Raw genomic sequence first — 22,599 nt, forward strand, 5'->3', positions numbered from 1 at the left:
CCTCCAATATGTTACAGATTGAGCTGGTGGAAAGTGTTAGAAGTTGGTATAGTTAGAGGTTATTAGTTAGGGTTGAGTGGTTTTAGTTGTTGTTATGTTTAGAGGTTAGCAGATAATGCAAGAGAGGTTTCTTAACTATCACATGCGCATTTAGCTAGGCAATATCATTTAAACGAAAACTGAACAATAGGGTATGTTATACAGAACAAATACCGTTTAATAAACATACGAATAACAAACAGAATACATTATATTTGCAACAAATCCAACGTCAACTTATTCACGCATTTTGCTTAGCTTGCTAAAATACAACATTCAGCGGGACAATTCGCAACTTTATATTGTAAACTGTATTTGTAAGTCCTGAGGAACTTATTAAACAACGCTATCTTTTGCGCCTTATTAAAACTACTGCTTTCATTTTATAATGACAGACTCAAAAATCAAGCCGGACTAACTAACGCAGAGATAATAATAAAGCTTCTTATCGATTAACGGGGATTCCCCTGCTTGCTCTGTCAACCGTGGTAAAAACATTAGAAGAGAAAATTGGGCACGTATTTTAAACACATTTAACTGAACTAATGCTAAACCCGTTTATTTAAATCTTTTTCCGGATGGAGTCGGCGATTGTGTTGCAACTTGCAGATGTACGACTTTATAAAGCTTAGGCCTACTGGGTGTTTGGGTAATGGACCAAACCTGGCCAAAATCACAGGTACTTAAATAATAACCTCACTCGCATAGAATACAATTACAATTTTTTAGTTGATCAGTTAAAAACTTCTTCACACACTAACTTTGCGGTACGAGATTAATATAATTTTTTAGCAAAAAATTGATACTGCAACTAAACTTGGTTCAGAAAAATATTTTTATAAGTTTACCTAAAACTTAAACTTACGGCTCAAGTATTAAAAACATGGGAATATTTAGGAAATGTTTTAAAAAATATATAAACTCAGTATAAGTTTGAAAGCTAAAAAGCACTTACACAAATGGAAAACAATATTCTACCTTTATTGTACAACATTTTTTCTTTTACCAGAGAGACTGATAGAAAATACTATGTACAATTAGATGGAAACAGAATGAAATGAAATTAAAAAGAAAGCAAAAAAGTTCAATCAACGGTAGGAAGACTCCTGGCGACTTCATTCATGTTGTCGGCGAAGTTCTAAAAACAAACTAAAATTAGGAAAGAAACTAGCGACAATAAAACTAATAGCGTACTCTGCAGTTTAATATTTACATAAAAAATGATACCAATCGTGTGAGACACACTTCATAAAAGCACTTCTTTCTACCAATTAAAAAAAACATGTTTAAACGGTAAGCGTGTTCTGAAGCTATATCTCGTCTTTAATATTTTAAAAAATATGTTTTAATCTTCGCTACCGTGGTCAAAGAGACAAATAAAAGATTTTATATTATTATGAGCTACACAACGACAATTCAAAAATGTTCATTACATTTCTACTTTGAATTGTCATGTTGATAAAACTGGTTAAAATTATACCTTATTTTGTTGAATGATATTTTCATAAAACTTTTCAATCTCCTCGTTGCATTTTATCTTAAATTCCTTCAATTGTGCGACCAACTCTTTAATTTCAGTTATAGCATCTTCCTTTTGTTTGCTAAAACTTTTTCCTTGCTTCAAGTTTCTGCATTTACAGGTAAACATAAGTAAAACCCACAAGGAAATTTATAAAACGAGAGGGTTTAATACTTTAATTCATATATTAAGGAAACAAGCAGTTCAATTATTTGGAATACGAAGTTTATTGATAACACTATCCTAAAACAGTGTGTTCTCGCTTAAATCCATAATTTATTTACAGATTTAAACAAAAAGGGATTTCCCAATCTGACCGATTGTAAATTAATAATATGATTCCTGTTTTACTAATAGTAAGAGTAAATGATAACAACTGTAAAACAGAGGATACTTACAATAAAATATGCAACTTACTCATTCTGAAGCAATTCAACTTGTTTTTCAAGTTCCTCCACAGATTCAGTGTTCATTGCAATAAACTGACATTTTTTTGTTTTTTCTTTATCCGTTTCACTCCTTAATGTTCCCACTTTCTTTGTTCTCTCCTGCACAAATTAAACAAACTTTTAACATTAAACTAACAAATAGGAATGTTCCAGAGTCATAAAAGCTGGTGCTTGTCGAGTGCTAAGCTTTAACGTAAAGTCAGGCACCAACTAAGAAGTCAACAAGAAGAAAGGCGTACGACGTACAAAAATACTAAATAGGTTCCTGTTTAGTCAAAAAGCTGATCATGCAGAACACTACATGTCTACATGCAGGTTATATAGCAAACACCATAATCAATGAGCCATGGCGCTGGATACTTGGTAGTTTGTATGCAAGCATCATATATTTATTAAACTTACCTCCTCGAAATTTTGGATCTCAGCACGAACTTGATCAGCTGCAGTTTCAAGAATATTAATCGACTTTTGAACGTCTTGTATCATTTCTCGTTCCTACAAAATAATACTTATACTCAGTGACACAGCCGGAAAAAATATAAAAAAGGATGTTTTAAAAAAAGAAAGGTACAATTAACAATGTTTAATGAAAATTTAATTCAAATAAATCCCAAATTTAAGATTCTTACCTGCAATCTACGATTTGTAGCATCATTAAGCTCTTGGTTTAGTTTACGTTGGTGAGCTAACAAACGTTCATTTAAATCCATCATAAAAGGCTGAAAAAATAAAGAACAAGGATTTTTTAGCACCAGTAAAGAATCCTATGTTAAGTTACAATTAGACTCTTATTATGTTAAAGGTTTGCATTTAAGGGGCAGTTGTGGGCCTATGGGGGTGTTAAGGGTTAGTGGTTGATTGTCACAGTTAGCAGATAATGGAGAGGATCCTACACCTTTTTGTCCAAAAAAGGAAAAGTAGAGTCAGTATGGGTGCTGTTGTGGCTCTCTGTTTCACTTGTGTTTTTGTTTTATGCATTGTCCTATGTTTTTGCACCATTACTCTAATGTGAATGTATTAAATGTAACTTCATTTATCCACTCGTGGCCGGAGAACAACACTCGTTACAACACCAATGTTCTGTTTCATACACCACGTGCCAACTTACGAGTTACCGTTACTTTGGAATGTTTTTTTCTGTATGGCTGACAATTAAAAAAACCATTAGTAACCACTGGGTTGGAGCAATTGCCACTAAATGTCTTGTCCAAGGACACATATGCCAACAATGGTAGCAGCGATGATATGTAAACTAGTCCATGCTAATTCTATCTCACTTGTACAGAATCAATTTGTTTGCTTCTGTTCCCTTCAAATCCAAGTGCTCCCGATAATAAAGCTGGAGGTTTCACGGCTTCATTTAATTCCAACCTTCTTGCGACTGCTGACCACAACTTTTGCATTGAATTGTTTTGAACATTGACGCGATCATTCATCTAAACACAATTATATTATTTTAACTTTTCTATCAGAACGATTGAATGTAACTCATTTACCCCCGCGTGGAGGGGCAAGGACAGTCATTATAACACAGCCACACTGGTGTTCTGTTTCATAAAAGTTGTGTCGTTTACGAGTTTTGTGTTTGTTGAGTGCTAATATTAGGTGATTTTTTTATTTTGTTGTCTTTATATATGACTGACGATCTGAACAACCCATTAGTGACCACTAGGTTGGAACAATTGTTGTTTGCCCAAAACACAAGTGTCTTGCCACAAACGCCCACAATGGTAGCAGCGACAAGCCTTGAACCCATAACCTCTAGTTTAGGGACAGGTATTTACACCATTGTGCCACGGCTCTAGTAATAAAGTAAACTGTATTAGGAAACTTACAGCAGTCAAAGCCTTTGCTGTTTCTATTTCCAATTCCCAACCGGTTTTCTTTAAAGTTTCAATTCGTTCAGCAGTTGATATCACAGATCCTTTAAGTTGTTCATTCTTCACTTTATGTTGATAAACATCGTCTTTGCTCATCTCCTATGACAAAACAAATTCCTTTTAATTTTTAATTCCTTTATAAAAATAATATTCTTCGAAATCAGGGGCTCAGTCAGGGGGTTTCCAGGGTCATGACCTCTTTTAAATTTTTGTAGATTAAACACCCCCCCAAATTTTGTTAATGTTGATTGACCCCCCCCCACCTTTTTTTCTGGCTGGGCCACTGTTCACAATGCTTTCAGTTGCTCAAGGAGCTGCCTCTTTACCAGTAAATTTCAAGGCTCATGTAGTAAATAATATTTTCTTACCTGCCCCGCCACTTCTGTTTCAAGATCCAATATTTTAAGTCTTAAATCATTTCCTTCTCCATCCTTGCTAGCAGTTAGTTCGTTAAACTCTAAAGTTCGAGCCTAAGAAGTAAAAGTCTTCTTTATATACGAATGAATGAAACTTATTTATCCTTGCAAAGGCAGGCAACAACAGTCAGTATAATACGAGCATTCTGTCTCATACACCTCGTGCCCGCTTACGAGTTACCACGTGTATAACTTTGTGAGTCAGTGTTTGTTTGTTTGTATTTCATATTGTGATTGATGACAATTTATACAACACATTAGTGACCACTGGGTTGTAGCAGTTGCCGTTAAGTAACTTGCTCAAAAACACAAACGCCCACAATGGTGGCAGCGACGCGCCTTGAATCCATAACCCCTGGGTTGGAGGCAGGCTTGCTAACAAGCTGTGCCAAGAAAAACATATTTACTTTGTTTTACACAAATTAAAACTGACCTGCTTATCCGAGTTATATTTGTCGATGTCATCAAAATATTTTTCCATCTTTTCAATGTTTTGTCTTTTTGTAGATATTTGTTCAAAAAGTTTGATGTTTGACGCCTGTCAATTATTTAACAAAAAGTTTTAAAAAAATAGTAAAACTTAAACCTATAGACGTTTGCAGGTGACATGCTGATTTACACAGTACATTTTACAAATTAGGTAAAAAATAGTGTAAAAATTCAAAATCTTTGGCGGGCAAATTAAAATTTTGATCAATTTTCACTATAATAAAAATAGCAGCAGCTGGTTATCAAAAATTTAGTTATTATAAATATAATGTGAAATGTATTACTGGTAAAAAATTAATGAAAACATTAAAGAAAGCATTAATACCCAAAGTAAATATGAGGTAAATAGTCAATATTGCCGAATGCTTGAAGGTATTACTACCCTTGAACTGAAGTCAAATTTTATCCTTGGGGCACAGATAGTAGTTGTACAGTTGAATATACAACTCTATTTTTGTTTAAAAAGCTATTGTTTCTTAGTTATTGTCACTTATATTTGCACAAATAACGTATACCTCACTATCTGCACCAACTATAAAATTTGACTTCAGTTCCGCTTTAAGAATAGTAACACTTTAATGCCTTCGATCATATTAACAGCTTAGCCATTTAACCTTTGATTGATGCAATTGATGCAGTTACTTCAGGAGTACCAATTTGTTTAATTTATACCAGTAATGCATTTTCATATTTTGTTTAAAAAAATAGATTTAGTTGAGAAAATTATTCAAAAACCAACTTTTTCTTCTTCATTCTTCAAAGCAGTTGCACTCAGATTCTCAAATTTTGTTTCAAGAGATTGAACTTCACTTAAAGTATCCTTATTTATTTCTCCTGGAAAAATCCAATATAACGCAAATATTTGTTTAAATATCACATACATACAGCGACGCAGCCAGAAAAAAATATAAGAGGGGATTTTCAGTCAAAACAATAAAAAGTTTAACCTAATTTTTTTTTTTTTTTTACTTTTTTAAATAAAAACAACATTTTCTCAAAGGGGGTGTAAAAAATATGCGAAGGGGTTTCGGTCTAAAAAAATCAAATTAAAAAGAAGGGGGATTGAGAGTTCTAAAACCCTCTGGCTACTGATCCCATATATCAAACCCAGCATTCTTCTGGCTTCATTCTCGGTTTCAGTAAATGGTCCGTCATTTCCAGACATAAACTCATTATAAACAGAATGGAAAAATTGCTGTTGCACCTGTCAAAAAATTTATTTTATCAACAAACCTATAGGAAACAATTCCTTTAAAAATTTTAATTAAAAAGAAACACATACAAATAGAGAAGATCTATCCTTTAACTTTAACACCCCAAAATGTATCTATACATTTATATGTTTATGGGTTAAATCAATTTAAATTAAAACTATTCCATTTGCTGTCCATAATTTGAGTTTGTATTGTAGCATTGGCCTTTAAGCGATGCAATTATAACAGTAAATGTGAAGATATGACTTACATGTTGCTTGGGTTCTAACATTTCTTCTTCAGTCCATAAATCTGGTGCAATCTAATTAGGGACCAAAGTATTATTTCGTGCTCTTGGAGTAACAAAGTCAAGAAAAAAAAATTTTAAAAACACAATGTTATTAAATAAAATTAATTTTTTTTTAAATTAAAAAATCTAAAAAACAGACAACACATAAAATTTTTGGACAGACAACAAATAAAAAAGTGTTTTATTTTCAGAAACATCACCTTAATTTGGTTTGCAAGCCACATCAGTACACCAAGTGCATGAGGCCACGAGCTCATTGGTCCCACATTGTTCAACGTACTTTTGGACAAAGAATACGGGTATCTGTAACAGATACAAAATTGCCAACAAACTACAAAAAATATTAGAGGAAAGTAGAAGTCCACAGATGGAGTATACGAAACAAGAATCAAAACTTGGTCAAGACCCTTGAGTCGGAACATGACTAGGGGGCCTCACTGTCGCGATGCACGTGACTTTTGAACGCACAAGGGTGTTAAGGTAATGGGCCAAATCTGGCCCAAATATCCAGTTCTGAAGGACCTCACCCATACAGAATAGAGAGTTTTACAAGATCTTACCCACAAGCTTTAACAAATCTCATCATGTCTTCATCTGGTTTAATTATTCGGAAATTCCCCGCCAAAGTTATTGCAAGAAATTCAAAAATTCTTTGATATTCACGATTAGTTGGTGGATTCAACATTTTTGGTGATAATGAGGTCGGATAATGCAAGTCATTTAAAAGCTGAAAATTATTAAAGGTTGTTAGAATTCAATATATTGATAGGAAATTAAATAAAGGAAAGTAGGACAAGAATTATAGTGGCAAAAAACTCTATTATGATTTATGAGGGGTTAATATCAAATTCTTGCCAGGGCAACAATGGTTAATTGGTTAATATATAAATATTTATATAACATGAGTGTCTTATTTAATACACCTTGCAACTGCTTATTGTTTTTATGGCTGACAATTAAGACAACAAGCACGCATAGTAACGGTGTATGAAAAGAAAAAAGTTACATTAAGATTCATTTTATACCAAGATGCCAAAAACACACACGCCCAGAATCATAGCAGCATCAAGCAAAAAAACTTGTTTCTAATGCAAGATCAGTAAGCCGCTATACATATATATATATATATGTATGTATGCAATGCAATTACATTTTTATGTATGCAATTTTTATTTTATTGCTTGCAAGACTTAACAGAAAAAAAAAAAATTTTAATATATATATAGATAAATACTTAATAGCCTATTTACATGAATAAGATCAAAAACACATTTTTTCATGTAAGATTTATCGGAGAGTGGGCGAGTGTCTTTGATAATCTGGTGATCAGTGTTCACATACGAGGATCTCTGGTTGCCCTTCACTGAAATATAAGCGAGTAAAATAAACCCAATTAGTGTCAAAATTCTTAACAATATTTGGAAATGTACATACTTTGCTTTTTAATGGTTGTAACTAAATTAGCAGGCTATCAAAAAAAAATCTGTTGTCTAAAAATCTAGGCTTACTTAATGCCACAAATTAAAGGGAAATGCTTGCCACAAATTAAAGATTCTAAGAAGAACATGCGTGTTATAACAACTGTTGTTTTCTGCCCCAAAATAAAAGTAAAGCAAGTTTCATTCATAATGTGACGATTAACGTGTTTATAAACCCATATTATTTATTCCCCTGTTCTGTTACGCTAGATTCTTTGTTATGGTCCTTAGTTCTGGTCTCGCATTCCTTTGTTCCAGTACTCGCCTAATTATTAGTTACGTGTTTTCGGTGCCGCACGTTTTAACGCATTCCTTGTATTCGGTTCTTTTCTCTCATGCTGCAGTTTACCGGTTAGTGTTTCAGTTCTACTCCTTGTGCAGCAAGTAGTTGTGTAGTTTAGCGTTTAATAGTGTTTCAGTTTTACTCCTATTATGTTATGCTGTCTGAATACGTCTTTTAGTTTATATTATTGTGTGTTTAATGATGATTCTATTTGAATAAGTTGAATAAGGTTGCTAATTAAATAAAGATTCGTTACAATAACATACCTGCAGATAATGGTTGTCGCTTTAAACTTGATCTCATTAATGGAGTAGCAGCACTTGAACGTTTGAGTGAACTTTGACCGGATCCACCTTGGTAAGAAGGCCGACCACTTACAGATAGTTTCCTTTGTGGACGATTCATGATAGACCTTTAAGTCAAGACTAAAAATATGAAGAAATATATAAAAAAAACAGAACAAATATTTAGTAATTAGATTGGCGCAAACCGGCTTAAAAGTATATTTAAGAAAAAACTCCACTTTTTCACTCTCGTATAAATACACATATGCTTGGAGGTGCAGCAAATTAAGCCAAAAACTTATTTACTACAATACAAATTAGAAATTATCGGCCGAAAATGTAACACATTTAATTTAAATTAATTTAAGATTAAACATATTGCATATAATTATAAATGTATTGATAAATAAAAACTCTAGTTTTGGCGCGTAAAGTTGAAGGAGAGATGCAATACATCCAAATGACATAAAGTTGTTTAATTTTTGTTCAAATTTAAAATTGTTTCCAAACAGTCAATTTAAACAGTTGCTGGACCAATTCTAAATATATTTACCTTAATTTGTAAAGAAAATAGAGGGTTTTTGGTTGGATAGCTAAGCAGCGCACTCTTTCAAATTTGCCGTATGTGTTAAAAATCAAAGTTGTAGAACTTTATAGGACAACGAACATTTAAGCAATGTTGTTTCATTCTTGCCAGGATTCTTGCTTTGTTGATGTATATATAATAGAGTTGCTTTTATTTGTTACGATTGAACCATAGAACTGTGGGGTAAGACGGGACACATTGAATATATAGAATGTTCTTTGTTTACTACCAAATGGGAAGGGAAAAAAAATAAAAATATGTCCCATCTTCTCCCATACTAATATATCGCGCCTTTGCACATACAAAGATTTTTGAAAATGCGACACCGTTGGCATTAAGTGTTAATACCAATCATATCATAAAAAAAGCTTAAGGGAACGATAGGCATACACCATACGATAACAATAAACACCAACGGACACATTTAGGACCACCGGCCTACCGCTGTTTCATGTGTTTCTTCATTGTACGGTGCATATATAGGTTATGGGAATTACGTAATATTGTTAACACTGGCAAGCTTATGCGTCACGAAGCCGATCTGAAACAGCTGAGATACACAGTAAGCATTAACTCATCGTGACGCATAAACTGTGTGTGACGTCATACAGTTAAGCGGATACGCGTCAATTGAACCAAGAATTGTTCACAACAACTATCTTTGTTAAATACAAAGCTTCAAGCAAACATTTGTAGCCAGATATATTGTTTCATTGTTAAGGTATCTCATAACGTACAGTTGATCTGGGCAGGCCTATACTTTATTATTAGGAAGAGAGCAATACAAAGAACTGGAGTTCCGAAAAGTTAACGGCATGGCCGCTAAGCGACTGAACAAGGAAGCTGCGGAAATGAAAAACGCAGAAAGTACAGCAAACTGTTCCGCAGGGCCTATCGGTGATAACTTGTACCGCTGGGAAGCTAAGATAATTGGTCCAAATGGTACGCCATACGAAAACGGCATCTTTAATCTTACTGTTGAATTTCCAACGGATTATCCCTTTAAACCCCCGAAAGTGAAATTCACTACCAAGATATATCATCCCAACATTACCTCAAACGGCGATATATGCCTAGATATTTTGAAGGGCCAGTGGTCGCCGGCACTTACCCTACTGAAGGTTCTGCTATCAATTTCGTCACTGCTTGCCGAGCCAAATCCAGACGACCCGCTCGTCCCAGCAATCGCAAATTTATATAAAAACAATCGACCAGAATTTAAATCGGTAGCTGCCGCATGGACGGCAAAGTATGCACAAACATAACGTTTGTGGCTATACTATGCTTACATTTATATACATTATTAGTCAATTATATATTTTGTTACTATTGAATGAATAAGTTTTAACTCATTTTGAGAGAGAAAATCACTCGTACTGCTCTAACTGTAAGTTATGATTTTAAAATGTTTTTAAAACATGATTGTTTAAATATAATTATTAAAAATACGGAAAAGCATATGCATTAATAAGTGCAATGCAACATGTATTTAACAAATACAATCTTTAATTTTGTGTGAAAACAAATAAAAAAAATTCTAACTGATTCAAATGTACTACAATTTTGTGAACATTAAAAAACGAGTCATATTTTTTTTATAATTTAAATCAGATATAAAATATATGGTTTTATATTATATTATATATATTTAAAAAAACTACTTTTTTAGTGTTATAATTATTAGATAATGACAATATGCACTTCCACATGATAACAAACAATCCAAAGCTCAATATGAATAACAATTAAAGTGTATGAAATTTAAATTATCTAGCATGCATCACAAAAGGTTTGGGGTTGTTAGACACGAACATGATTTAGGTGTTCAATCTTTGTTTTCGATAGGTTATCCAATTGGTTACCAACCAGAATAAATTCTTTTGAACTACTTATAATCTCTATTTCTTCTTCTCCTATTTCTGTTATTTCATTTTTCGATAAGTCAACATATACAGATGATGAAGGTAATGTTGGAATTGCAGTTAACTTGTTCATTGAAATATCAATCTTTGTTAAACACTGAAGATCTACTAATTGTTTGGGTAACGAAGTCAGCAGATTATTCTTCACAATAAGTGTCTGAACTTTGGGAAAGGTACTTAACAATTTCGGCGGTATTCGTTTTAATTGATTGTCCGACAAGTCTATTTTAGTTACTTCTACATCCTTAAGAAATAAATATAAAGCAGTAGTTGGCACCTCCATCAAGCCACAAGCTGATAAATTCAAAACACCAGTGTCCTGCGCTTCTTGGCATCTTGATGCCACAGCTGCTGCTTCTTCTGCCATAAGATTTTAAAAATTATATAAACTACCAATAAAAATTAACAAGTCTGCAAATTTTCAATATTGTCAATAGTTTAAATATGAAGCAAATAACTGGTCACTTTACCTGGATACGAAGGTAGTTTAAAAAATGCTACGACAAACACTAATGTGGCAAGTTACAAAATAAAGCATATACAGTATAAAGGCGGACAATTTAGAACCAGTAAAGAACCTTCCTGAGTTCGGATTATGTAATACATTAACGGTATAGTTTGTACTTAATTTGGTTCAGCTTGTTAATAACAGCAAGAAATGAACTTCATAACAACAATTAAATCGCAATATTATCTGCTGGCAATTTTGTAAATTTTATTTTTTAGAGAATAGTGCCAGCTGTTGTTGCGCAAACGGGCTGTTACCATTAAGGGAACTAATTTCTGTCGGTAGGTGGGGATATTTAATCATTTATCTTATTCAATGAAAAAATATGTATAGGTTAGTTTTATGCAGAAATATTAGATCTAACCATTTACTACTAAGGGTGCGATGTTTGATTTGGTGTTTTTTAGGTTTTAGTTTTAAAGACAACTTAGTAGAGCAGTTTGCGACTCCTTTAAATCTCCCAAAACTTTCTGCGACCTGTATATTACAGCGTGCTCCACAATTGAAAAAAACGTATTTACAACGCATTTTTTCAATAAAAGTATATCATAAATTGTTTTAAAATTGGTAAAAAGGCGCTTCGTATACACTCGCGTTAACTTGTATCAATGCAGTTGCCAATCATGATGAAACAATACACTAGCTTCAATTGAGATAACTCCCTGGTTCGAATAATCTTCATAGAAAGCTTAAGAAGCTTAGTACTGGGTACACATGTCAATCAAGTTAGAATATCTACTTCCCGCAACGTTCTGGAAGCAAATGTCGATCAAAGAAAACTTCCCGCAACGATTTGACGCCAATGAGTTGTTGCAAGAAATTGTTGGCTTCTTTATCCAGGACGCCTCAACGGGCCCTCGAACTATTTCTGATGAATAGTTAGTCTTACTCTTATGATGGTACCGTTCCTCGTTGTTCTATCCCGTTTTGGATCAAATGTTCCTTCGAAATGTGGATGTCCGCTTCAAAGAGACGGGAAGTTCTAGCAGTTCCATTAAAGGATTTTTGTCTAAAGAAATTTTTTTGAAACACCATTGTTATCCTTCAGTGAGAAAGGGTGTCTAACCACTGTCGATGGGAATTATATATATATTATAACTCATGGAAAATAAACATAAAAAATACACACAAAGTTTATTAGTTGAGAAATACTGAACTGGATAGTTACAATTTTGGAACATATAGTAGGGTGGAGAAAGACGGGACAGCTTTTCGTTTCATTTCTCGTCCAATTTGGAAGTATACAAAGAACATTTAAAGAATTAATAAACCGTATATGCTCATGAATTTCATATAGACCGTTGTTAATTGTTTAAAACACGATCCGAATGTTTTAATCATATGTGCTAAAGGTGACCCATCGTTCCCCACCCTACTATATTTATTTTGACACCACTTAAAATATTTGTTTTTTTGTAGACACATAAGTCACTTTTGAGTAAAATATAATTTGTCTGACATATTGAACTTTGTTCTAGTTAGAGTTGTATAGTATGAATTGAACCGAAACAAATGTTTTTACGAGCTGTAAATGTTGGATTTAGCACGTCGTTATATGTCGTTATAATACAACATTCCTATATACTTAATGAAGGGAAATTTACACTTCAATCTACGTATACTGATACTCTTGTGTTCTTTAGTTGATTTCAATTGGAATACCCAGTTGGCAAGTAACACTGTCAACTAACTGCTCACGCGAACCCATTCACACTACCACCCATATAGGTCAATGTAATTCTCATTAAATATCGGACTTTATATTCGTGCTTGGTTGCTCAGTAATCTTTATACTTTGTTGCCTATATGATACTTCCTCATTTGGAAGATAATCATATAGACGGAAATCGGTGACCTATAAATAGAGGTTCGTTTCTTCGTTCTTCACAAGTTGATCAGCAACTGGAAGATGGATCGAAAGCTTCTCATCGTTCTTCTCATCGCGCTCATCTGCTTCGCTGACCAAGGAGAGAGTTGGTGGGGTCGTCGTCGTCGTCGTCACTATTACTATTATGGTCGCCGTCGTCGCTGGAACGAACAAAGGTAAATATGATTTGTGCGCGACTAATGTTAAATAGCCTAGCCTACACCATTCGAAACAGAAATCCTAAAATCTTATTTTTTCCTAGTGGCGAGAACACGAAAGAAGAAATGGGATTAGGTAACAGAATCAAGTATTTAATTTTATTTATTTCTTTAGGTCCTTGTCAAGGACATAGGATTTAGGCCAGATTTGGCCCATTACCCCATCACTCTGTAAATCCATTTGAGTCCTTCGTGCGCCCGGTACCGCGACACCGCATTGCAGTCAGGCGTCTATTTTTTGCACTATTTTTTTATCCTCCTGTGCTTACGAGTTACCCCACTTTTCAACATAATTAAGTTAAATTAAATTCCGATTTTATATACCAGATTATATAGAACCTGAATCTCTATATATCTAAAAATAGTTTTGATGTCGTTAAACTTGAATACGCGGTCTTTTCTATTAGAACAAAACAAGCTAAAACGATCAGGATATTTGGATATTATGTGCTAAAAGTGTCCCATCTTCCCCCACCCTACTATTTAATTTATTTTAGCTGAGAACGACATGCCGACTGAAGAAGATATGCCGGAAATGTAGATGAAAGGAATGTAGCTTCAGTGACTCAATCAGAAGAAATATGTTCACTGAAACTAATTTTCTCGCATTTAAGCAATAAATACAAAATAAATGCAAATAATAAACTCGTGTATAACAGTTTTTTATACTAATTGAATTCCTGCAGATAAATAAGTCGCGATAACTTGTGTCAATGTAGTTGTCAGTCATATTAAAACAATATACTATAGTGAATGAATGAATGTAACTTACTTTATCCTCGCGTGGCCGGAAAACGACAGTCGTTATCACACGGGTTTAACACCTCGTGCCAGCTTACGAGTCTCCATGTATGTTACTTTGTGGTAGTAGGATGGGAAAAGATGAGACACATTTCATTCTATTTCTCATCCCATTTGGTAGTGAACAAAGAAAGTTAAAAGAAATATAAAACCGCCTTTCACGACTTCTACAAACCGTTGTTAATTGTTTAAAACACGATCCGAATATTTGGATATTAAGTGCTAAAGTTGTCCCATCTCCCTCCCCACAAAACCAAATGTGCTGACCATTCAAAGGTTGCACGCATTTTACATGTCTGTGAACACCTTACGTCATTTGTTTTTTATGCCTAAAGCGGTACGATACCGCCTCGTGTAGCAGTGTAATGCGGACGCTACTTCCACAGAACATTATACAAGTAATGCTTCATCACGACGCAATATGTTATAAGCATGTCTGCGGAAGTGTACGTCTGCATACAGCAGCTAAACGTCACAAATGAAAACAAGAATGGAATACGATATCAACATTTTGCATTAGCTGAAATATTTTAACAAATTACGAAGCTAGGCTTGCGACTGTTGTATGCAGTATAGTACGTTTTGTTTTGTTAGCACTCTTAAAAACATAAAAACTTTGTTTTTCATAGAAGCTTAACAATAAAACTTTCACTGATTAATAAGTAACTGATTTTGTTGTGCATAGTGTGTATTCTTAGAAGTTTATGACGTCTACCTTAGGTCAGCTACAAACATATAACTTGCTTCATTTTATATAGGAGTGACGAATATTTTTTATATATAGGAGTCGAGAATGATACGTTTAGTTGGGTTTCTTGTTTTCTTTATCTTTGTAGGTGTCATAGGAGAAAATGAACAATGTGACACCGACAACTGTAAGTTAAACTAATGTTTAAAATTTGCAATAATACTAATAATAATTTACACGTATTTGGTTTTACTCTTATTGTGTAGGTTTTTAACATTCATTCATACAAAGTATATATGGCTTTTGAATTATACATTTCAATAATGAAATAAATCGATATAAAGTCAACAAAACTACTTTAACTTTAAAAAAACATTTGCAGGTCATGTCAAGTTTGCCTTTGCTAGCTATTACCAGGACAACATGGTGTTACAACGGGCGCCACATAAATCGGTGATTTGGGGCTATGGTAAACTGGATGCTAAAGTCACAGTTCTCGTTATGCAAGATGAGTATACTACACATGTTGAACTTGGAACAAGCAATATACCAGTGTGGTCGGTCACCCTGAAGCCTTACAATTATATTGGAGGCCCACATAAGATACAAGCTATACAAGAACACAATGGTGTCAACAGCACAGCGTTGATAAGCAACATTATGTTTGGTGATGTTTGGGTTTGTGGTGGACAAAGCAACATGAAGTTTACAGTTGCAATGGTACGTGTATATACCTTTAGTAGTGAATGTTCCTATTTTATCTATGGAACCCAAAAAGAACCGCGCACGGCACTTGCATGGGCGCATAGATATAGTATTGTGGGGTAAAATGGGACACCATTAGCCCATAATATCCAAATATCCGGATCGTGTTTTAAATTCACGACTCCCCTAGACTGTTGTTAAACGTTTAAAATACGATCGGGATATTTGAATATTATGTACTGAAAGTGTCCGTCTTTCCCCACCCTACTATAACAATATCTCTGATACAGGCTTTTAACGCTAGCTACGAGTTATCGTTAGCACCGAAGTATCCGAACGTGCGAGTGATGACTGTAGGCGATGATCGATCAAATGAACCTTTGCACGATTTCAAGAACTTAGAACAACCATGGTCGGTTCCATCAAAACGTAAGATTCGTAACTTAACTTACAATTTTCTAACCGCTTGAGCAATTGTCAAGTGTCTTGTCCAGAGACACATATACGCTCACAATAATAGAAGTTATATTCTCTAGGGGTGAGATTTTATTCTTTTACATAAATAAATGAATGAATGAATAAATGAGTGAATGAATGAATGAATAAATGAATGAATGAATGAATGAATGAATAAATGAATGAATGAATGAATGAATGAATAAATGAATGAATGGATGAATGAATGAATGAATGAATGAATAAATGAGTGAATGAATGAATGAATAAATGAATGAATGAATGAATGAATGAATGAATGAATGAATGAATGAATGAATGAATGAATGAATGAATGATTAAATGAATGAATGAATGAATGAATGAACGAATAAATGAATAAATGAATGAATGAATAAATGAATGAATGAATGAATAAGTGTAATTTATTTATCCTCGCGTGGCATAAGGCACCGCCAGTAGTTATAACACGGGTGTTCTGAAAAAATCCATTGAGTACGATACCTAAACCCATTACCTTTAGATTTGAGGCAGGCGCGCTAACCAACTGTGCTTTTACTCTTGTTTAGACTCACTGACTGGTGATAACGTGGAATGGACCTACTTCTCATCGTTATGCTGGCTATATGGGAGATATTTGTACGATTTTCTTAAAGTTCCCATAGGTCTTGTGTCATCTAATTGGGGAGGAACACCGATTGAAACATGGTCGTCTACAGATGCGTTGAAGAAATGCGGACTACATTTGTGTGACGAGTAAATTGTGTTTTAAAACTAATTATGTGCAATAAAGCATTGTGGATATTCCATATAAAAAAGAGCAACCTACAGATTTGTATGTGGTAACTCATAAGTGGGCACGGGGTGTATGAAAAAACACCCGTGTTGTTACGACTGTCGTTCATGTGAGGATAATCAAGTTATTTATTCACTAAAAACCTTCAATTTCATTTTAGACCTGACTTCAAACTGGAAATGCGAAATCGAACAATAACAAAAGTTCCGCGATCAAACAGCGCTCTGTGGAATGCTATGATTCATCCGATGTTAAATATGACGATTAAAGGAGCGATATGGTACCAAGGTAGAGATTGTCAAAATACATAAAAGATTTGTTTCATTTAGTAATTATATACATTGTGAGAATATAGTTGTAAACAGACCCAAAAAAGCCAGCTCAAAATATTTACAATTTTAAATAAATTTTTGATTACGTTCAGTAAGGATCACTCTTCACAAACTTCCAACAGTTGAAACTCAACAATAAATTCTATTTTAGTCCAACTCAGTGGTTGAGGTACAACTGCTGTAACCCAGAAGATAATAATAACTTCCCACATATTTTTTTTATTTTTAATGGGTGAGGTCTTTTTGTCAAGGACCTCTGGGATTTAGGCCAGATTTGGCCAATTACCCCAACGCCCGGAAAGGCCATTTTGAGGTGGATGTACACAGTATCCGGAATTCGTCCGTTTTGTCTGTTTTGTCCAGATTTCACTGCTGCACGCGAACTCGGCGACTCGCAAGCGAATTCGCATGCCGGATACTGTGTACAGCCACCTTAAGTCCTTTATGCGACCGGGGCTGCGACACTCAGACGCGCAGAAAAAGCTTCCCACAAAGTTATTGTCTTATAAGTGGAAAGTGTATGAAATAAAACACAACTGTTTTAAAAAAGCTGAACCAAGTTGCGTTTCATATCTTTCAATTGTTTTACAATATTTCTATAGGTGAGACAAATTATGATTACCATAACGCTGAGTATGCTTGTTCCTTTCCTGCCATGATAAATGACTGGAGAGACAAATGGTTAGAAGGCACGAGAGGGCAGACGGATAAGGAATTTCCCTTCGGCTTTGTCCAGGTGCAGTAAATACCAGTGTAATGTATATAGTATAGGGTAGGAAAAGCTGGAGCACATTTTCACTCAAATTTTTTGTCCTTTTTTGTAGAATATTAAATTAATTAAAAAATCGTATCCCAACGACTCCTATAGACCGTTATTAATTATTTAAAACACGATTGATCAGGATATATTTTGATATTATGTGCTAAATGCAACGTTTCTTTAAAGTCTTGGAGCTACAATTCTGTAAATATTTTTTGTGTACCATAAAAAAGACGATAAATAAGTATGAAAATCTAACCTCACCTTACAAAATACAAAATCTTAGCGATCAATTGCTTAGCACAAATAGTTTGCATATACAGATTGTAACTTATGTGCTAACGACAGATATCTACAACGACTGAGTCTGATAGACCTAACGACGGTCAATACCCAGTTATAAGATGGAGACAAACAGCGAACTACGGTTACGTGCCCAATGAAAAGATGCGCAACACATTCATGGCTGTAGCGATGGACTTGGCTGACAATGATTCTCCCACAGGAGGGTAAGTTAGTGTAAATTATTGTAAGAAAATTTACAGCTGGCTAACATGGAAAACCTTTCGCACATAATGTCAAAATATCCTTATCGTGTTTCACACAACGGTCTATGGAGATCCTTGAGGATATACGGTTTGAATTATAATTCCTTGAATGTTCTTTAGCTTACTACCAAATGGGACGAGAAAATTGTATAAAAATGAGTCTCGTCTTACCCCAACCAACCATATTTAAATCAACCGATGAGCAAAAGTTAATTTGTTGTATAATGTTTTTCACAGTACTATGGGGTAAGATGGGCTACCGTTTGAGACGAGAAAAAAGAATAAATATAATTTGTCCCATATTACCCCACCTACCATATTTGAAAACAACCATTTTTTTTATTTAAATACCCACAGTATTCACCCCCGTGACAAGCAAACTGTAGCCGCTCGTTTGCTACTCGGTTCAATGAGAGTTGCATATGGTCGTAAAGATATTAACCCTGATGGCCCACTACCACAAAGCGCTGTCCATACTCCAGCCGGATATGTCGTCTTATCTTACCAGGATGACCAGCCCCTCGTTGTGACAAAACAACAAGACTTCGCGGTGGGTATATCTATGTACTTATTGGTAGCATAAATGTTGAAAAAACATTATACCAGGAACAGTTTATGTATATAGTAGGGTGCGGAAGAGATGGGACACGTACCTTTAGCACATAATATTAAACATCCTGATCGTGTTTAAGCAATTAACAATGGTCTATGGAAGTCGTGAGGTTACGGTTTTATAATTCTTTGAATGTCCTTTGTTTACTACCAAATAGGAAGAAAATGTCTCCCTTCTTCCTCCACCCTACTTTATATTTTCGACGTGGAAGTCATAACTAAATACCTATTTAACTGCTAATTTTCCTGTGTTTTTTTTCTGGTTAGGAGCTTATGTGCTAATTTTAGATGAGCTAAAATGACGCCGCACCCTGAGGGCATGGGATTTAGACTCGAGTGACCGAGTGACCTGTTGTCACATAGTTTATCCTTATGTTCTAATTTCAAATTTTTAATTTAGGTTTGTTGTGATGGTGAATGCAGTATGTATGATCCTACACCTTCTCCTTACTGGGTAGTCGCCCCAATCGCCTCTTACTCTAATCGCCATGTGATTTTGGACACAAGAAAGTGCTTGGAGAAAGGTGACAGCCCAAAATTCATCCGGTACGCCTGGGCTCTTACTCCATGCGAGTACAAGAAATGTTCTGTGTATAACACTCGTGGTCTGCCTGGTCCACCGTTCTACATCGAAGTTAAGAATGAAGATCCATGAAAAGTTCTTTAATAAACTTTTTTTATATTAACAATATTCTATGGAAGCCGTGAAGATAGTTGTTTTCTTAATATTTTCTTTATTTATACCACGAGAAAATTAATATAAAATGTGTCCCATCTACCCTACTACACTATATTCTAGTTATGCATACATGTGTATCTTGCTTACTTACCAATTCAGAATACATTGCGGTAAACAAACGTTTTTTTTACAATTGTTGGCCTGCGATTCTAGAATAATAAGTTTGGCGTAAACAAGCAGTCTAATTAAGTTAACTTCGAAATTTTTTGCTGAACTCTAAATCCGAACGTTTGCCGCCTCAGGGAAAAAGTTACCGGCGCGTTTTGGACAAGTATATATGCTTGATATCGAACGGCACAAACAGAAGACAATAAAACGCTGACCAAGCAGTATGTTTAATAAGAGCGTAGTTTGTTTAGTTTTAATCAGCTTCACCTGTATGGTATGTGGAGCGGGGTTGCTGGGTGGATTGTCCATGCCGCCAGACCTTGCGTTCCTGTTCCACGATGAGGGAAACCAAACCATAGGCGCGTTATATAATTATAATGCTTCAGATTCGACATTTAGAAGTTTAGGCCGATTTCCTTCGCAGGGTTTCTTTCCAGGTTAGTCATTTTTACATTATTATAGTTATGTTCACATAGTAGTACTGGGTTAGATTTTTAAACATTTCCTGATCGTGTTTTTTTAACAACACTCTTTTAGAATGATGGCCTGGCTACGGTTATATTCTGTAAATACTCTTTGTTTATTACCAAATGGGACGAGAAACGAGAATGGAAACATGTCCCATCTTACCCCACCCTACAGTATATATCTGTTAGGCAGAAAGTAACAAAACTTGTCTGGTTTAAAATACAGTAGGGTGGGGGAAGATGGGACGCCTTTTCTTTCTATTTTCTCGTTCCATTTGGTAGTAAACAAGGAACATTCGAAGAATTATAAAACCATATTCTCACGACTTCCATAAACCGTTGTTTATTGTTTAAAACTTGATCAGGATATTTGAATAGTAGGTGCTAAAGGTGTCCCATCTTCCCCCACAGTACTATATGTTACACCAAAAAACAATCGTTTTATAATTTAACCCAAAATGCATAAAAGTGTTTTCCGAATAAATCAAATGTTACGAAAAGTTCAATCCCTTGCAGGGATGCCACGCCACACCAGTGCGTCAGCCTACGTGCTTACTGGTAACGATGAGGAATATGTAACAACTTTCTTCAAAAACAAGGCCGTTTATTTTTCTAATGGAACGAACGGAGCTTTGGTTCGATCTGTCTTCAATGTTTCAATGCTGTTTACTAATGGGCCTTGGAGGGTTGATGCGGCGTTTTCAAGGTGTGCGCTTTTAAAATGTCATTTCAGTCAAATTTAGTTCAAGATTTTCCTTCTTTTACCTGTATATATAAATGACTTTATTTTGTCTCTTATTTTGTCACGGTAACGAACTGCCAAAAAGGCCGGTAAACCTAGTTTGTAACGAGAGTCGTTTTTTAACACGCCTTTTAGATGTAACAGAAGTCCAAAACCTTTTCAATAAAAGGTGTGACAGTTTCACCCAACATTGTGTACCACCACTAATGTCTTTGTTACAGCTTGCGACAATTAAACCTAAACTTGTACTGTACTCTGAAGTAAGAGTAATAAAGGTTCATACCTAAACCTTGGTACACTAACAGTAACATGTTACAGTGTATATGCCTAAACGATTACGATTTTCACATTTAGGTTAAACGGAGATCGACAAGTAATTGGAACCAGCTTTATTTTGCGACGTTGGTTATACGAGTGTGGTGGTTTCGGCAGCAGTTGCTTAAAAAGTTATATCGGTCAATTTGCCCAATTCTCAAACAGATTTCACCGAAACGGCCGAGTTTTAGCTGCTCTTGGCTTGTCTGATGGAAAGGTTGCGCTTTTTAAAAGAAGTTTGTATGCTATGTAAGTATTTCATTCATCATATGAGATGTGGGGTAAGATGGGACATCTTTAGCGAATATAATATCTAAATATCCTGATCGTGGTTTAAACAATTAACAACGTTCTATCGGAGACGTAACGATACGGTTTTATAATTCTTTAAATGTTTATTGTTTTCTACCAAATGGGATGAGAAAATAGAATGTAAATGTGTCCCATTATAGCCCACTTTATTCATTTACCTAGTATCGGCTCGGCACGGTTATAGTGCCTAGCTAAATATTAACCACTAGAGAAGTTATGTGTTGACAAAAACTTCATAAACATTCTTTATGAAACAGAGTTCACGAAAAGGGCGAACAAGCGGAAGAAAGGCCGATGCTTGCATAACAATGCTTGTGGTGGGTTTTTACCAACTTCATATACGTTCCAATACAATGAACCATATTACGACACAATGGATGGTAAAACCTTGCAGAAAATGGCTTGTTTTAAACATTTCATGCCCATGATCCGTTATTGCTGTTTTTGACGTCCAGTTTTAAACCAAATTTATTGGCACGGATATTGTAGAATTAAAACCGAATAAATGTAAAAAACATGTGGGTTTTACAGTTAATTACAGTGTTCGAAAAAATATAAACATGTTAGTTGAAAGTTAGAATGAAAGGTCAAAGGTGTGCCATCTTACCCCACCTTACTAAATGTGACGGATCGCGCAGTCGTACGTCACATGTAGGTATAATTAATGACACCGGGCAGCGCAGAAAACCAACAGCAAACGCAGCAGTTATCCACAATATACCGAGAAACACTGAATTTTACTTCCGCGTTCACTTGGTCGTAACAGGCTTGGTTAGG

At 34.8% G+C, this 22,599-nt stretch overlaps 5 protein-coding genes and 2 long non-coding RNA genes across 7 annotated transcripts; 5 read left to right on the plus strand and 2 right to left on the minus strand.

Moving 5' to 3' along the window:
• The first annotated feature begins 579 nt into the window (after window positions 1-579).
• On the plus strand, window positions 580-1,221 carry LOC149743445 (uncharacterized). The gene is made up of 2 exons (XR_016385839.1): window positions 580-718; window positions 1,049-1,221. It is a non-coding gene; the product is annotated as an uncharacterized LOC149743445 (long non-coding RNA).
• LOC149743446 (kinetochore protein NDC80 homolog) lies at window positions 1,002-10,143 on the minus strand. The gene is made up of 17 exons (XM_089886468.1): window positions 10,038-10,143; window positions 8,323-8,481; window positions 7,546-7,658; window positions 6,856-7,022; window positions 6,496-6,598; window positions 6,257-6,307; window positions 5,900-5,996; window positions 5,532-5,626; window positions 4,737-4,841; window positions 4,256-4,357; window positions 3,843-3,986; window positions 3,285-3,443; window positions 2,637-2,726; window positions 2,410-2,502; window positions 1,976-2,106; window positions 1,520-1,667; window positions 1,002-1,177 (listed from the first exon to the last, which is right to left on the minus strand). Exons 2-17 carry the CDS (start codon window positions 8,459-8,461, stop codon window positions 1,124-1,126), a joined length of 1,791 nt encoding a protein of 596 aa, XP_089742594.1. The 5' UTR covers window positions 8,462-8,481; window positions 10,038-10,143; the 3' UTR covers window positions 1,002-1,123.
• LOC149743447 (ubiquitin-conjugating enzyme E2 D3-like) lies at window positions 9,603-10,471 on the plus strand. The gene has a single exon (XM_089886591.1). The coding sequence runs from the start codon at window positions 9,742-9,744 to the stop codon at window positions 10,189-10,191; it is 450 nt and encodes a 149-aa protein (XP_089742717.1). The 5' UTR covers window positions 9,603-9,741; the 3' UTR covers window positions 10,192-10,471.
• Window positions 10,395-11,285, minus strand: LOC149743448 (leucine-rich repeat and calponin homology domain-containing protein 1-like). Its single transcript, XM_089886580.1, has one exon. The coding sequence runs from the start codon at window positions 11,213-11,215 to the stop codon at window positions 10,727-10,729; it is 489 nt and encodes a 162-aa protein (XP_089742706.1). The 5' UTR covers window positions 11,216-11,285; the 3' UTR covers window positions 10,395-10,726.
• A 1,943-nt stretch (window positions 11,286-13,228) lies between these two features.
• On the plus strand, window positions 13,229-14,086 carry LOC149743449 (uncharacterized). The gene is made up of 3 exons (XR_016385837.1): window positions 13,229-13,399; window positions 13,486-13,517; window positions 13,939-14,086. It is a non-coding gene; the product is annotated as an uncharacterized LOC149743449 (long non-coding RNA).
• An 884-nt stretch (window positions 14,087-14,970) lies between these two features.
• Window positions 14,971-19,997, plus strand: LOC149743450 (sialate O-acetylesterase-like). Its single transcript, XM_089886481.1, has 9 exons — window positions 14,971-15,117; window positions 15,313-15,650; window positions 15,926-16,064; window positions 16,661-16,847; window positions 17,048-17,175; window positions 17,822-17,955; window positions 18,328-18,488; window positions 18,885-19,077; window positions 19,540-19,997. Exons 1-9 carry the CDS (start codon window positions 15,036-15,038, stop codon window positions 19,792-19,794), a joined length of 1,617 nt encoding a protein of 538 aa, XP_089742607.1. The 5' UTR covers window positions 14,971-15,035; the 3' UTR covers window positions 19,795-19,997.
• A 159-nt stretch (window positions 19,998-20,156) lies between these two features.
• On the plus strand, window positions 20,157-22,337 carry LOC149743451 (uncharacterized). Its single transcript, XM_089886555.1, has 4 exons — window positions 20,157-20,423; window positions 20,970-21,159; window positions 21,550-21,759; window positions 22,080-22,337. Exons 1-4 carry the CDS (start codon window positions 20,210-20,212, stop codon window positions 22,126-22,128), a joined length of 663 nt encoding a protein of 220 aa, XP_089742681.1. The 5' UTR covers window positions 20,157-20,209; the 3' UTR covers window positions 22,129-22,337.
• The last annotated feature ends 262 nt before the right edge of the window (window positions 22,338-22,599 follow it).

Source organism: Ciona robusta, chromosome 1 (assembly GCF_009617815.1).
Source record: "Ciona robusta chromosome 1, ASM961781v2".
Taxonomy (NCBI): domain Eukaryota; kingdom Metazoa; phylum Chordata; class Ascidiacea; order Phlebobranchia; family Cionidae; genus Ciona; species Ciona robusta.